At 39.9% G+C, this 12,691-nt stretch overlaps 1 protein-coding gene across 6 annotated transcripts in view; it reads left to right on the top strand.

Moving 5' to 3' along the window:
• col25a1 (collagen type XXV alpha 1 chain) overlaps positions 1-11,925 on the top strand; it is a 193,340-nt gene extending 181,415 nt beyond the window's left edge. For 4 of the 6 annotated variants that reach the window (XM_084043470.1, XM_084043468.1, XM_084043473.1 and 1 more), the window contains 9 exons: positions 34-114; positions 822-857; positions 1,881-1,934; positions 2,863-2,916; positions 3,986-4,012; positions 4,302-4,355; positions 6,799-6,876; positions 8,673-8,711; positions 9,648-11,925. In XM_084043470.1, the coding sequence (XP_083899596.1) occupies positions 34-114; positions 822-857; positions 1,881-1,934; positions 2,863-2,916; positions 3,986-4,012; positions 4,302-4,355; positions 6,799-6,876; positions 8,673-8,711; positions 9,648-9,650 (426 nt within the window). In that variant the 3' untranslated portion in view covers positions 9,651-11,925. Of the gene's footprint in view, positions 1-33; positions 115-821; positions 858-1,880; positions 1,935-2,862; positions 2,917-3,985; positions 4,013-4,301; positions 4,356-6,210; positions 6,298-6,798; positions 6,877-8,672; positions 8,712-9,647 lie in introns of all 6 variants that reach the window. The other 2 variants (XM_084043471.1, XM_084043472.1) reach the window with 2 other exon arrangements.
• The last annotated feature ends 766 nt before the right edge of the window (positions 11,926-12,691 follow it).

Raw genomic sequence — 12,691 nt, 5'->3', positions numbered from 1 at the left:
TAATGTCTAATTACTATTAATCTTGCCCCCTAGGGAGACGGGGGGCTGCATGGCACAAAGGGTGTCCGTGGGGAGCCAGGTCACAAAGGGGACCGCGGACCCTTGGGTCTCCCTGTAAGTAATGTGCATAGCTGTGCACCCTCGGATATCCCCAAAACACACATCCCTGTCCGTCACTTCTTCATTCCTCTCTCCCTCCTAAATTATTGTCCTGTCTCCTCTCCCATCACTTGACTTCTGGCAAAGTTTCTTGTCTGTGTGTGGTGTGCATTAGCACACATTTGTGTGTGTGTGTGTGTGTGTGTGTGTGTGTGTGTGTGTGTGTGTGTGTGTGTGTGTGTGTGTGTGTGTGTGTGTGTGTGTGTGTGTGTGTGTGTGTGTGTGTGTGTGTGTGTGTGTGTGTGTGTGTGTGTGTGTGTGTGTGTGTGTGTGTGTGTGTGTGTGTCTGTCTGTCTGTCTGTCTGTCTGTCTGTCTGTCTGTCTGTCTGTCTGTCTGTCTGTCTGTCTGTCTGTCTGTCTGTCTGTCTGTCTGTCTGTCTGTCTGTCTGTCTGTCTGTCTGTCTGTCTGTCTGTCTGTCTGTCTGTCTGTCTAGTATTCACTGAGTATTCAGTGTGTGTGTATTCAGTGTGTGCGTGTTGTAATGCCTCACCTCTTTACTTCATTCCCTTGAGCTGAGCTCTGTGTAACATGTAATTATGATTGATGTATACCCTGCCATCCACCTGCCCCAATAACAGCAATTAAGTGTCTGTTATCACCTGTGATCATCTTGTACTAATCCCGCCTTGTTCATGTCACTCATACCTCCATAACCACGCAGGGAGCTTCTGGCTTGGACGGCAAGCCCGGAATTAGGGTGAGTGTCATTTGACCAACGACATCACCACCCAACCTCTATCTCGTTATGTCCCCTCTCACCTTCCATACCCCCTCCCTCCCCCCTTTCCCCTGGAAATCATTGTTGATGTCTCCCCATCCACTGAATAGGCACTGTGTGTCATTCTGCCTGAAGACATAAGGTTATGTGAGGTTCCAGTCACTTCTGAGAACTTTTTTATACATTAAAGTTTGTCAACTAAATATCCTCTCCTACTTTTTTTGAGAGCTCGGAGCTTCTTCTTTTTAAGCCTGCATTCCTATTGATCCTAGAAGTACTTTTAAGACTTTTTAAATCTCCTTTGCCACTTGGCTGGCTTCTGTGTTTTTTCACTTCTGAGAACTTGTTTGGAAATTATGTCTGATCTAGTAGTCTGCACTTGAATTAAGCCGTGCACAGTTGAGTGTAAACCACTTACTGTAATTTTCAAAAATGGCAAAAATAACCGAACTACAAGCTCACAGCGTATTTCGGTGTGTGAGATATTGTGAGCTTGTAGATAATAATTTTGAGATCTTTTGAAATCTTTTTTTACGCCTATAGCATAATGACATGCTGAGAATATGTCAGGTTGAAACTAAAGTGGTCACTGGATTATTGAATGTACAAACAGCTGTGATAGGAGGCATTTGAAGGCTCTTGTTTGTCCTGTGTGCCATTAACACAGTATTAACACACTCATATATTAACTGTGTCAGCATTGTAAACGTCTCTTGTGGTCAGTGCATGTGAATTACAGTAGCAATGGTTCCTTTTTATCAGTCTCTTGTATACGAATGTATATGAACGTATATGAATAATACAATATAGCCATGTCATTACTTGCTATTTTGTAACAATACATTTACAACACCGGTGTAAATGTGACTACTGAACATGAAACTTGATTTCCACCTCAGGAATGGCATTTGTCGAACAGGCAATCCTAATCAACATTACTTTGCCGGTCAAGCTTTTGAGTTGAGCGTTAAAGACTCACCATGTCAATGTTCATTTTTGTAGGGCATGGACGGACCTACTGGGCCAGCTGGTCCTGCTGGGCCAAAGGGTGACATAGTAAGTGAAGATTTTCATTTAGGTCAACGTAAACCATTGTCCGTTGTATACACAAAATATCATGATATGCTTTAAATGACCCATAATTTCAACATTATTTCTGAGGTTTCTCTTCAATCATAAGTGTTGATATGTTGCTTAAGTTATTTTTATTAAGCACATCTGGGACTTCTTTTTTTATGAATAAAACGTAACTAACTAATCTGTATGGTAGAATATGTTAATACAATATTAGTACCATCTGCATTGGTTGGAGAGGTGGTCTCCCTACACCAGATGTGCCACAATCTTTATTGTAGTTTGCACATTGTTGCATTTACCTCTTTCCATTGGGAGAGGAAGACAGTGGACAAATCATTTATGGTTTGCAGGTTGAAGCTTAAAGGTTCTATGACATTCATTTTCACTTTTTTTTTTTTAATGTTTTTTGGGGGGTTTTATGACCTCAATTACACCCCAAAAAAACTGAACTTTGAACATTCTGTGGTCTGGGGTTTTCTGAATAATTAGGCTGAAAAGTAATCTGTGATTTCCCCTTGAAGAGTGAAGTCACAGGCCATTAATCCCGCCCACTCTCCTCCTCACCCCTCCCCCCCCTATCTTTTCCTTTTTTGGGGGGGGGGGGGGCAAAATCCCTCACCAGCAACACCCGCAGGCAAAGATTTATTTTTTCATTGCAGTTGAAAAGGCTTTAGAAATGTGAGAGAAAAACACCTGCAATGGCTAACTGGAGTGGAATTTTCAGTTAAAACTTTGTATACACGTTTGAAGGACCATGACCAAGACTTTTAATGTGTTGTAAAACTGAATGTCATGAAACCTTTAACGCCTAGATATTTGCAACTATTACTTACTGCCCCAGTAGGTTGTAATGTTGACTTAATTCAGTATCCTTAATTCAAATGTAACATTGTTTTATTTGTATCAGGGTGAGAAAGGAGCATCTGGGGAACCTGGACCAAGGGGACCCTATGGATTACCTGTAAGTTTGTTCCCATGAATACCATGTGGAAGTCTTGGTTTGGTTGTACTGTCTAGTTTGTTGCTGTTTAGTCAAAAGCAAACTAACTGAAATCCTGGCTGAGTGCCTCAGCTGTCATAAATCGATATCAGGTTGACATTTAATTTTGGCTTACAATCTACAATACAATTTAGGCATTTAGCAGACGCTCTTAATATATATATATATATATATATATACTGTATATATGTGTGTGTTACAGGGAAATTGAAAAAGGAGTGCTCGTTTTCACCCCCCCAGGCAATTCTGTAGAATCAACACTGGAAGGCAATGCAAGCCACACTAGACGAGAGCCCCCCTTTTAACTCTATGCCCCCACCACACACACGTGCGCACGCACGCACACGCCATGCTTTCAATTTGGTTTATTGAAAGCATGACTGTTAAGATACTTTTATTGTGTTCTGGCTTTTAACATTTGTTTTAGTTTATCCACGACACACACGCACGCATGGATAGTAACCCATGAAAATATATTTTCTCCCCCTATCGGTTTACAACTCGGACAGCGCTGATTCGACTAGCAGACCATCGGCCGGTCGGCGCCTGGATGCGCTCGGGCGCGCCTTCTCGGCCTCAAGCTCTGCTGAGTCGGTACGCCTCCGTCATGGACAATAACTATTATCACGTGTGCGTGTGAACGCGTGTTCAGCGTTCCCCTAGCGTAGCTTCCTCCTCCTCCTCCCACTCCTCCTCCTCCCGAGGAGGAGCGCCTCGCGTAAAAAACCCTGTCTCGAAAAGCCCCACCTCGCGCCGAAGCCCTGCGCCGAAGCCCTGCGCCTAAAAACAAGCGCTCCTTTTTCAATTTCCCTGGAATGCCAATTTCCCTGTGACATATATATTCTAGATGGATAATTTAATTCATATAATTTTCCCTATATAATTTAAATATATTCTCTCTGCTCAATATATGTTCTAAAGCACTAAACCCAACACCAATGTTCTAGACTCAACCCAAACTACATTATACAGTAACTACAAAGGTAACAACCAAGCAAAAGATAATTATGTCATTGTTTATTGCTTGCAGGGTGCAGCTGGAACACCAGGCTTGGATGTGAGTCTTTAATGTTTGTTGTTATGTCCTCTAAAGCTAGTATGGAAGACAAATAATGTCTAGCTAACAGAGTTTATAGCTAAAATATATTTGATGTACCGTAGGTGGTATATTGCAGCAATTAATTTTATTTTCCTCTTGTTACACATCCCTTCACTTTCTCCTGCTCTTTCCTTCATGTTTTGTTCTTCTTTCACTCTCCCTCTTCTGGCTTCGTCTTCTTTTTTTTATATTTATACGCAAGTATTGGTAAAGGAAAGCGTAATGAACTGGAGTTGTACTTTTGCAGGGGTCGCCAGGCTTAAGGGGAGAGAAAGGTGACCTTGGGGAAAGAGGAGAAAAGGTAGACGTAGCGATGCTTGTCAACTCCTTAACATTACAGAGAAGGACTGATGTCAATGGACAGTGACGGTGTCAGGGTTTATGGCTGGTATTGATCTAATCACTATGCTGGATTTTATCAAAATATATTACATAGGCTAGATATGTTTTTTCCTAAATGAGATATATGTTGGTTGGTTGGTTGTGGTGTACAGTACATACAGTACAGAATTTGGAAGGGGTGTAGGGTAGATGCTGTTAATTAAATTTGTTTCCTGAACCTGATAATATTGGGGTGCAGGGATTATGGTAAGTTACAGTACTTAGGGTACATTTGAATTCTTACTCAGGAATAATGAATACATTCTGCTTTATTCTGCCAAATATGTCATCTAGATTTGAACAACTGTAATAAGAGCTTTATTTCATGTAAATACATACTGTCAAGCCAACATCTGTTCTGCACCATTAAATGATTTGCCATCTCATCTGTCAGAATCATAGACCGTTTATCAAATCACATTTTGAGACATCCAAAAGTGATTGCAAAACATTATTATTGTTTTTGTTCTTAATACAGATAGCCAGTGATGGTCAGTAGAATTAGATCCAGTCCATTGACAACAGGCAGTTTAAAACTCACCTTTATGGTTTTTGATTTGTTCCTGTTTTTGTTATTTTATGGATCCATGCATGGGCACTTGCACATACAGTAACCCACCCCACCTCTTTATTTTCTTTGGTCTGTCAACAACCCTCCCCTTGCTTGAGTAGCCTATGTAGAGTTTGCCTTTCTGAAAATGTTTTCACTTCTTAGTATTGTGTGTGTACATTACAATGGATAACAATTAACTGGTGCTTCTCAAATACTCAAACTTATTTCTCTCTCTTTGAAGTGTTTTCAAATGTAACACTTTGCATTTTTTTTTATGTTTACATCTCATTATTGCATAATTTACATATAGATACTATAACTTACAACTAATACTGTTCCAGCTAATTATTCAGAGCTGTCAAGACTGAATTGGACAGTTGGCCTTATGTTGCACACAGGTGCTTTTGTTAAAACGATAAGCAAAATTGACAGGAAATTCAGGAAGTCCAATTTTTGTTAACAGTTCTGCATACTGAGTTGTTATAGCACCTGCATGCATAATTACTCTGTTTCCACTTGGATCACTTTACAAGAAAATGTGCTACTCTGAACTGTTGTCCTGTTTCCAGTCTTTCTTTCTTGTTTTGCATGTGTTGAATGGTGAATTTACACGGCTAATTTTAAAGTGCAGTTAAGAATTATCTGTCAATATTGTTGATTGATGTTGTGTGATTTGAGAGTAATCTTTTCACTCATTGAGGTGACATAACTCTGAGTCGGGCAGTTTGACTGTTTGAAGTATTAAATGAGCTTGTATGGACTCATACAGTGTACCTGTGATTATACAAGTCCATTTTCACACTCTAATAAGGACACAGGTAAGGACTATAGATCAAGATGCAGTTTTACCTCTGTATCGGTTTTAAGGTTAATGCCGCTGATGAATGACAAAGATGAATGGCTTAATTGCGTTCTGTTCCTCTGGAGGTGTTTTCCTTGCTTCCTTATCTCTCCCCCTGTCGTCTTGACACCCCTTAGTGAACACTTCTCTCCTCTACTGCCTCTTACCTCTTCCCCTTCGTTGTCATCCTTCTTTCCTACAAATAATGTTCTGGAGCACCCACTTCCGTCCAGTATACCTCCACCTATCTAACACTGAACATACCTTCCCTCCCCTGTGGGCTTGTAGCCTCCCTATTTAATCCCTCTCCCCTCCTAATTGCCGTTCTGTCCCCAATGTTCAAAATTGATTTTTGACCTGACCGAACTATTGTATCCACAGGGGGAGAAGGGAAAGAAGGGGAAAAAAGGGCCTAAGGGAGAGAAAGGAGAACAGGGTGCCCCTGGATTAGATGCACCTTGCCCATTGGTATGTCCCAGCTGTGAGCTGGAAATCACCTCCGAGCCACCTTAGAACAGTGGACCCAGAGAGGAGAAGTGAGTCGCTGAATAACCTGACACCCAGCATCCCGCCTTCACAGTCTGAAAGTCACCAGACCCAAGCGAACTTAAAAGAATGCTGTTTAGCTAGTTCCAGAATCTCCCTGCTTTCCACAAGTCAACGAAATAAATATATTGTCTAGTCCAAATACATTTTCCACTGATGTTTTTGATTATGGGGCTACACATTGGGTTACTTATCACTGATTGGGCCTTTAAACGTACAAACATTAACGGTTTCTCCATAGCGTATCATTAATTTCAAATGTACAGACCTTAAGTTGGCTTCACTGTGGTGTCAGTGAGCTCAGGGGCCAGCTTCTCCTCTCTCCCCTTCCCCTCTTGCATCCCTCCAGAGTGGATGGATGCATGGGTTTAGAACCGGCCACTTCTCTCCCAGTTAACACTCCTAGGTCATTTTTACAAACAGGGTTTCCGGGGCTTTAAGGGTGAAAAGGGGGAACCAGGGCAGCCTGGTCTGGACGGGCTGGATGCCCCATGCCAATTGGTACGGTATTTCTCTTTTCCTGTCTACCTCCTTCCCACCTGCATGCCACCACTCACATTTTGCCCCCCCCCTGAAGCTATGCAGGGGGACATTTCATGCTGCCACTGCATGACATTGCTCCACACCTGCGCATGTGGACATGCCCTCACTTCACCCAGATAGCTTAATTGGTAATAAGCACAACCATATCCTATAGCCACCAGTATGCTCCACGTTTGCCGTACAATTACCTTTCCAAAATACATAACTAACCTTCCTGACTGCAAGCAGCCCATTTTTTATTTTACACAACAGGACATACACTTCTAGTGACATTTTATTAATATTCTATGAGAAATTAATACAAAATAAATAATACATTTAAAAGAATTTGCTTAAATCCCATTTCCTCCCAGCTGATTCCCAAGTGGACCGTTTCCCATTTTAACTTGATGCTAACACAGACTAGCAACAGCCCTGACCTCCTTGTTCCTTACTGATGATGATCTGGACCCTTTCCTCTACTCTGTTAACTCCCTTTTGACCCCTTGACTATATTTGTACCAATTGGGCCAGACCGTGTGACCAAGGAGAGAAGATCAATAATAGGAACCTGCCCCAGACCTTTTCAACAGTGAACACAAATGATTTATGCTTTATTTGTTTATTTGTGGTTGTGTGGGTTTTAGTGTCTTTAAAACCATTGCAGTGTGTTGCATGAACACGCTAACACGGAGGTACAATGTTCCTTTAACCACTTAAACCCCATATGGTTGAGCGGAGTACTTCAGGGCTCTATGCTAGTGTATTTTATGTTTTCTGTTATTGCGGAGAAAGCTTTTGCTGAAAATAGCCGCTGCGACGCGTTGTGAGCTTGTCGATCTGCAATTTTCTGCAAAAGCTTTCCCTGCAATACAGATGCTGGGGTTTAAAGGAGTAGTTCACCCATTACTTATTTTCTATCAATTGCACACCCCATGAAGCATTGAATGGAGATTTTTTTGCTAAGCCAATTTGGTTACCGGCAGAAATATGCTAATGTATCCGGTAGGATACGGTAGGTACCGGAAATACACCCGGTCATCAAATTATTGGCTTAGGAATACGACAAAAGCAAAAAAATATATTTCAATGCTTCATGGGGTGTGTAATTGACAGATTTTGTTTTTAAAAATTGGGTGAACTATTCCTTTAAGTGGTTATGGAAACTTAATTTAAATTGGTGATATAGACCTGGTGTGTGCTTCACATTTGAGATCTTTGCTTTAATGACAGATAAAGACGTATAATAAAGTTCATATTTTGAATGTAATTAATCTAATGCAATTACCATAAGTAATCATATTCAACCCATTGAGTCACATAGTTTTGTTTTGTTCCCATTTGTTGCATAATTCTTTTTTTTTTCTTTAGGAAAAAAACCCTGAATCATTGCATGATTTACATTTTTATGTGAGCTAATCGCATGAATGAGGTATACATGTTGCATTGTATACAATTGACAATTTATTGCTTATTCACTGGTAAGTTCAAACTGTATTTTAGGAATAAATATTTGGATAAATATTTTTTTTAATCCTTTGGTTTTGTAATCGCCTTTGATGACTATCCTTATCTTTTGGAAATTAATATAGCAATACCAATACAGCAAATTAGCCAGTTCGTTGCCTAATGCCCTCCCTGAGGAAAGGCCATTTTACACCATGTTTGAATGAAAATTAAGAATAACTATAAATTATAGCTCTTACTACCATTGCTTCAACCATTCTCATTGCTTCTAATCAAACCTATCTTCCCCATTGCGCTTTCCTCATCAGGGTCCTGATGGACTACCGATGCCTGGATGCTGGCAGAAGGTGAGACATTTACAGCAATATCACATGCTTCAAAAGCACAACCATGTCGTACAAATACACACTATGTGCAAAATATTCAGACCACATTTGCAATGTTTAGTTACAGCCCACTTTGCAGAAGCCATGTCTCAATTCTGTCAAAGCTCTTTGTTTGGGCAGTGGTCTCACTCTCAGCTCTACATACATTTTATGAATACATTTTGTGGAATTTAAGTCACTTATCCAGAGTGGTTTATGCTGAAGGTAATATAATGTAGAATGGCACCCATGGCAAATTACCCCCCCTGATAGATAGGTACCGTAGAAAGCTATTTTTGCTATTTAGGTGTTTTTTTTATGTGAATTATTCTGATATTTAGATATATATTTAGCCTATAATGACATGCTCAAAATAGCTACGCCAGAGTTAAAGTGGTTAAAATAGTGGTTAAAATAGTGAAAGAAATAAGTCAACCTAGAGGTGTAGTTGAGGATATAGTAATATACATACATGTACATGCTAGATACATTACACTGTTTGTGTATGTATGTAGGTCTATTACAATAGTTTTGCACTCACATGGCTCAATTAATAAGATTGTGAGGAAAAAAATATTTGGCCTCTACTCTTTATATGTGGGACTGAATGGATTTAGTGACTGAAAAAAAAAGCTTATTTATAGTTTTTCTTGACTGATCTATATATTTTGTGTGTGTGTGTGTGGGGGGGGGGGTGAAGTCTGAATATTTTGTACATTTGTTGTGCATTCAAGTTCATTTCACTGGTGTGGTCTTAAACTTTTACCCATCCCAAAACCTGCATGCAGTTAATCTCAAATGAATGTCACCTCGCAATGACGTGAAAGATTTCTGTGTCACTGTGTCAACTGTCAACACATGTCTTACTCCAACTTGATATCATTCTCTATCTCTATCTCTTGTGTTTTTTTCTTGCAGTGATCGCTCTAACTTGAACCGCATGGAGTTTGTAAATAATGCTTCTTATATGTATTTATAGTTTTTGTAATGGAAGAAAAACAATCTAAGCGAAAACGAAATCAATGATAGGAAAAGAAAAAGAGCAAAACATCCCAGAGTGTCACATCCTAAGCTGCTTCTACTCACCTTGCCGTGTGGAAAACGTTGTGTGTCCCCGCTCACTCTGTGGAGTTCAGACCCCCACGGCCAGTGGCAGAACTTGTCTCCTAGTCTTTGCATGACGCAGACTGGGAGCGTCACAAGCCGGTCGATGGGGGCTGGAAGGAGAAATTGGAGGATGAGAATTGAGGAAGTGGAGGAGGAGATGTTTGCAGGGGTCTGGACTGGCTCTCTCTAACACCAAGCGCTAGGTGTTATTTTGTGTGTGTGTGTGTTCTTTATGTGTCAACAAAGCTCACCATCCATTCATGCCACAAAGGACTAAAAAACAGAAAACATCATCTCAAATTGAGCATCGCATCCCTGCTCCCCCTCCAAAAAGCATGAGCCCCAATACTGAAACTATATATTTATATGTATTGTACATACATATGTTAATTGTTGTGTGGTTCAAATATGGCTTCTGCAAAAAAAGAAAAATGTTAAAGGAAAAAAAAAAGAAACACTAACATTTTCTTTTAGCAAAGAAAAATCCCCAGAGCTCTGAATTAGTAATCTGTGTACCTCTCGCTTTCTTCTAATCTTCCCAAGGGAGTCACGCCATGGCTGGTAGCCTGAAAAAAACAGTTGATCCCAAGAAAGTAAAAGAGATGAGTTGTTGGTTATTGTTACTTTATTGAGGTGAGGCCTGCAGTGGGTTCTCCCAGCTTCTGCAGATTGCTCCGCTGGTGCCCTAGCATGGTCCAGGGGCAGCATCCCCCTCACCCCATGTCTACTTCTGAGCAGCCCATCCAGCAGTCACACTGTCGCTGGACGGGAAGGAAAGCTCAGAAAGGCTCAGTGCACTGATCAGGAAAATGAATTATGACTGACCAGGACTCACAGAGATTGGACTGGCCTGCTCTGGATTCCTCAGAGCATGGGAACTGGATCGTGGAGGAGAGTTGTTCATAGTTTCTTTCCTGCAGATCGATCTCCACGACGACTGATCAGCTGAAGCGTTTGCGTGTCGTCAGAGACAGCGCTCCGAGGTCTACCGAGAGCGGTTGTAGAATGCTGTCATTTTTTTTTATTTGTATTGTTATTATATTTTGAATTTTTACTCCTTGTTTTTACTCATCATTGTTTATATTGTATATGATAGCCTTTGGTGCCTCAAGCTTTTGTTATTCATTCCTTTATACGAAATGTACAAGTTTTTAATCATATTTTGAGTTATTGGAATTGGTGATTTACCCAAGGACAGTAACAGTTGTGTAATATTTGTCCCAATGTTATGAATACACAAATGGTGCACTGTTGTTTATATGTTTTGAGCATTGATTTTACTGTATGTTTAAACAGCATAGTAACCGCAGTAAGGTCTTGTGCAACACTAAGGGAATTTGGGTTGGTCCTGAATATTCAACCATATCTCAATACAGTATACAGCCACTGATCTTGCACAAGGGTTGAACAACATTTGTACAAGCACTGACACGCCTGTTGTTATGGTGAATAAGATACATTGTAAAACTTGTACGGGATGTTGTTGGTACAGTGTTGTAGATTCACTGCATGGAATACTATTTCTTGGAATTGTGTGCATTTCTTGATTTACAGAATTACACTGACATATGTAACGTCTATGTCTAAGGCTAAGGAGTTCCTTTTGGCGAAAATAAGCATGATCAAGTAAATTTATTTTTCAGCAAACAAAATATTCACCATTCTGTCAACAAATTCTGCTGAAGAACCGCCGTTGGGTTACACCCACCACTCATTTGCAGGACTGCCTTAATTGTCTAAAGTAACAAATGAAACCAGATACTACAATGCAGGCTAGCTATGAATATGACACAAAAATGCTCATCTCATATGTTTGGGCATGCTTCCATTTCTAAACCATAATTTGATGGGTGGCCAGTTAAGTCACATTCCATATCAAATAGATCAAAGTGGTGGAGCAGTGTTGCTGCATACTGTACACTCCCACTCAAGGTATATCAATTATATTATGTCATGTTATTTATGATGGTAATGCCTTTTAAAAGGATCCCTGGCTAATAAGCCAAATATGCCTTAATACATTATAATTGTCCACTATAACTAAAATGTAAAATGAAAAACTCCTTAAATGTTGTATATATTTTAGAAATAGTTCATCTTTCACTCAATAGCAGCAATGCCCAATGTCCTAAGTTGATGATGTACTGTAATTTGTCCATGTGTGGTCTAGCCCTATGGAATTTATAGAATGCATGTGAAAATAAAAAACAACTTAATGCTCCTAAGATTAACATGATTATCAAATCAATATTTTAAATGTTTTTCTTGTACATGCATTTCATAGATTCCATAGGGCTGGACCACACATGGACAAATTACATCATCAACTTGTGACGGCCCTCTTGAGTAAAATATGAACTGTTTTTAAAATAAATAAAATATTTAAGGTGTTTTCATTTATTTTATTTTAGTTATAGAGGGTGATTACAAGGTATTAAGGCATATTTGGCTTATTAGCCAGGGATCCTTTTAACAGAGTAACCCATATGCAAAGTGATACAAATGTTGATTTACTGTAATTTCTTAGCATTGTTAAAGGAGCACTTCACCCATTTTCAACATTCATAGAATTGGTCCTCACTAATCTTTATAAGGAATTTATAAGATGGCACCATTTATGTCTACTCACTCTGCATCTCACAGTTGAACTGTGGACAGTTCAGAAACCTGCCTACCAATGACATCATCAATGGGGATTCCAAGGTAATGGAAACTACAGCCTTTGTCTTCCCGGTTAGCATGTTAGCATGCTGAAATAGAAGCCATTGTTCTTGCCTCGATTAAAAAAGGAAAGAAAGAAAGAAATTGACCTCTTGTTTGAAATGACCAAACCTGCCTACCGATGATGTCACTGG

This window comes from Gymnoscopelus microlampas, assembly GCF_963454915.1.
Source record: "Gymnoscopelus microlampas genome assembly, chromosome: 19".
NCBI classification, from domain to species: domain Eukaryota; kingdom Metazoa; phylum Chordata; class Actinopteri; order Myctophiformes; family Myctophidae; genus Gymnoscopelus; species Gymnoscopelus microlampas.
This window is presented reverse-complemented; position numbering and strand designations above follow the sequence as displayed.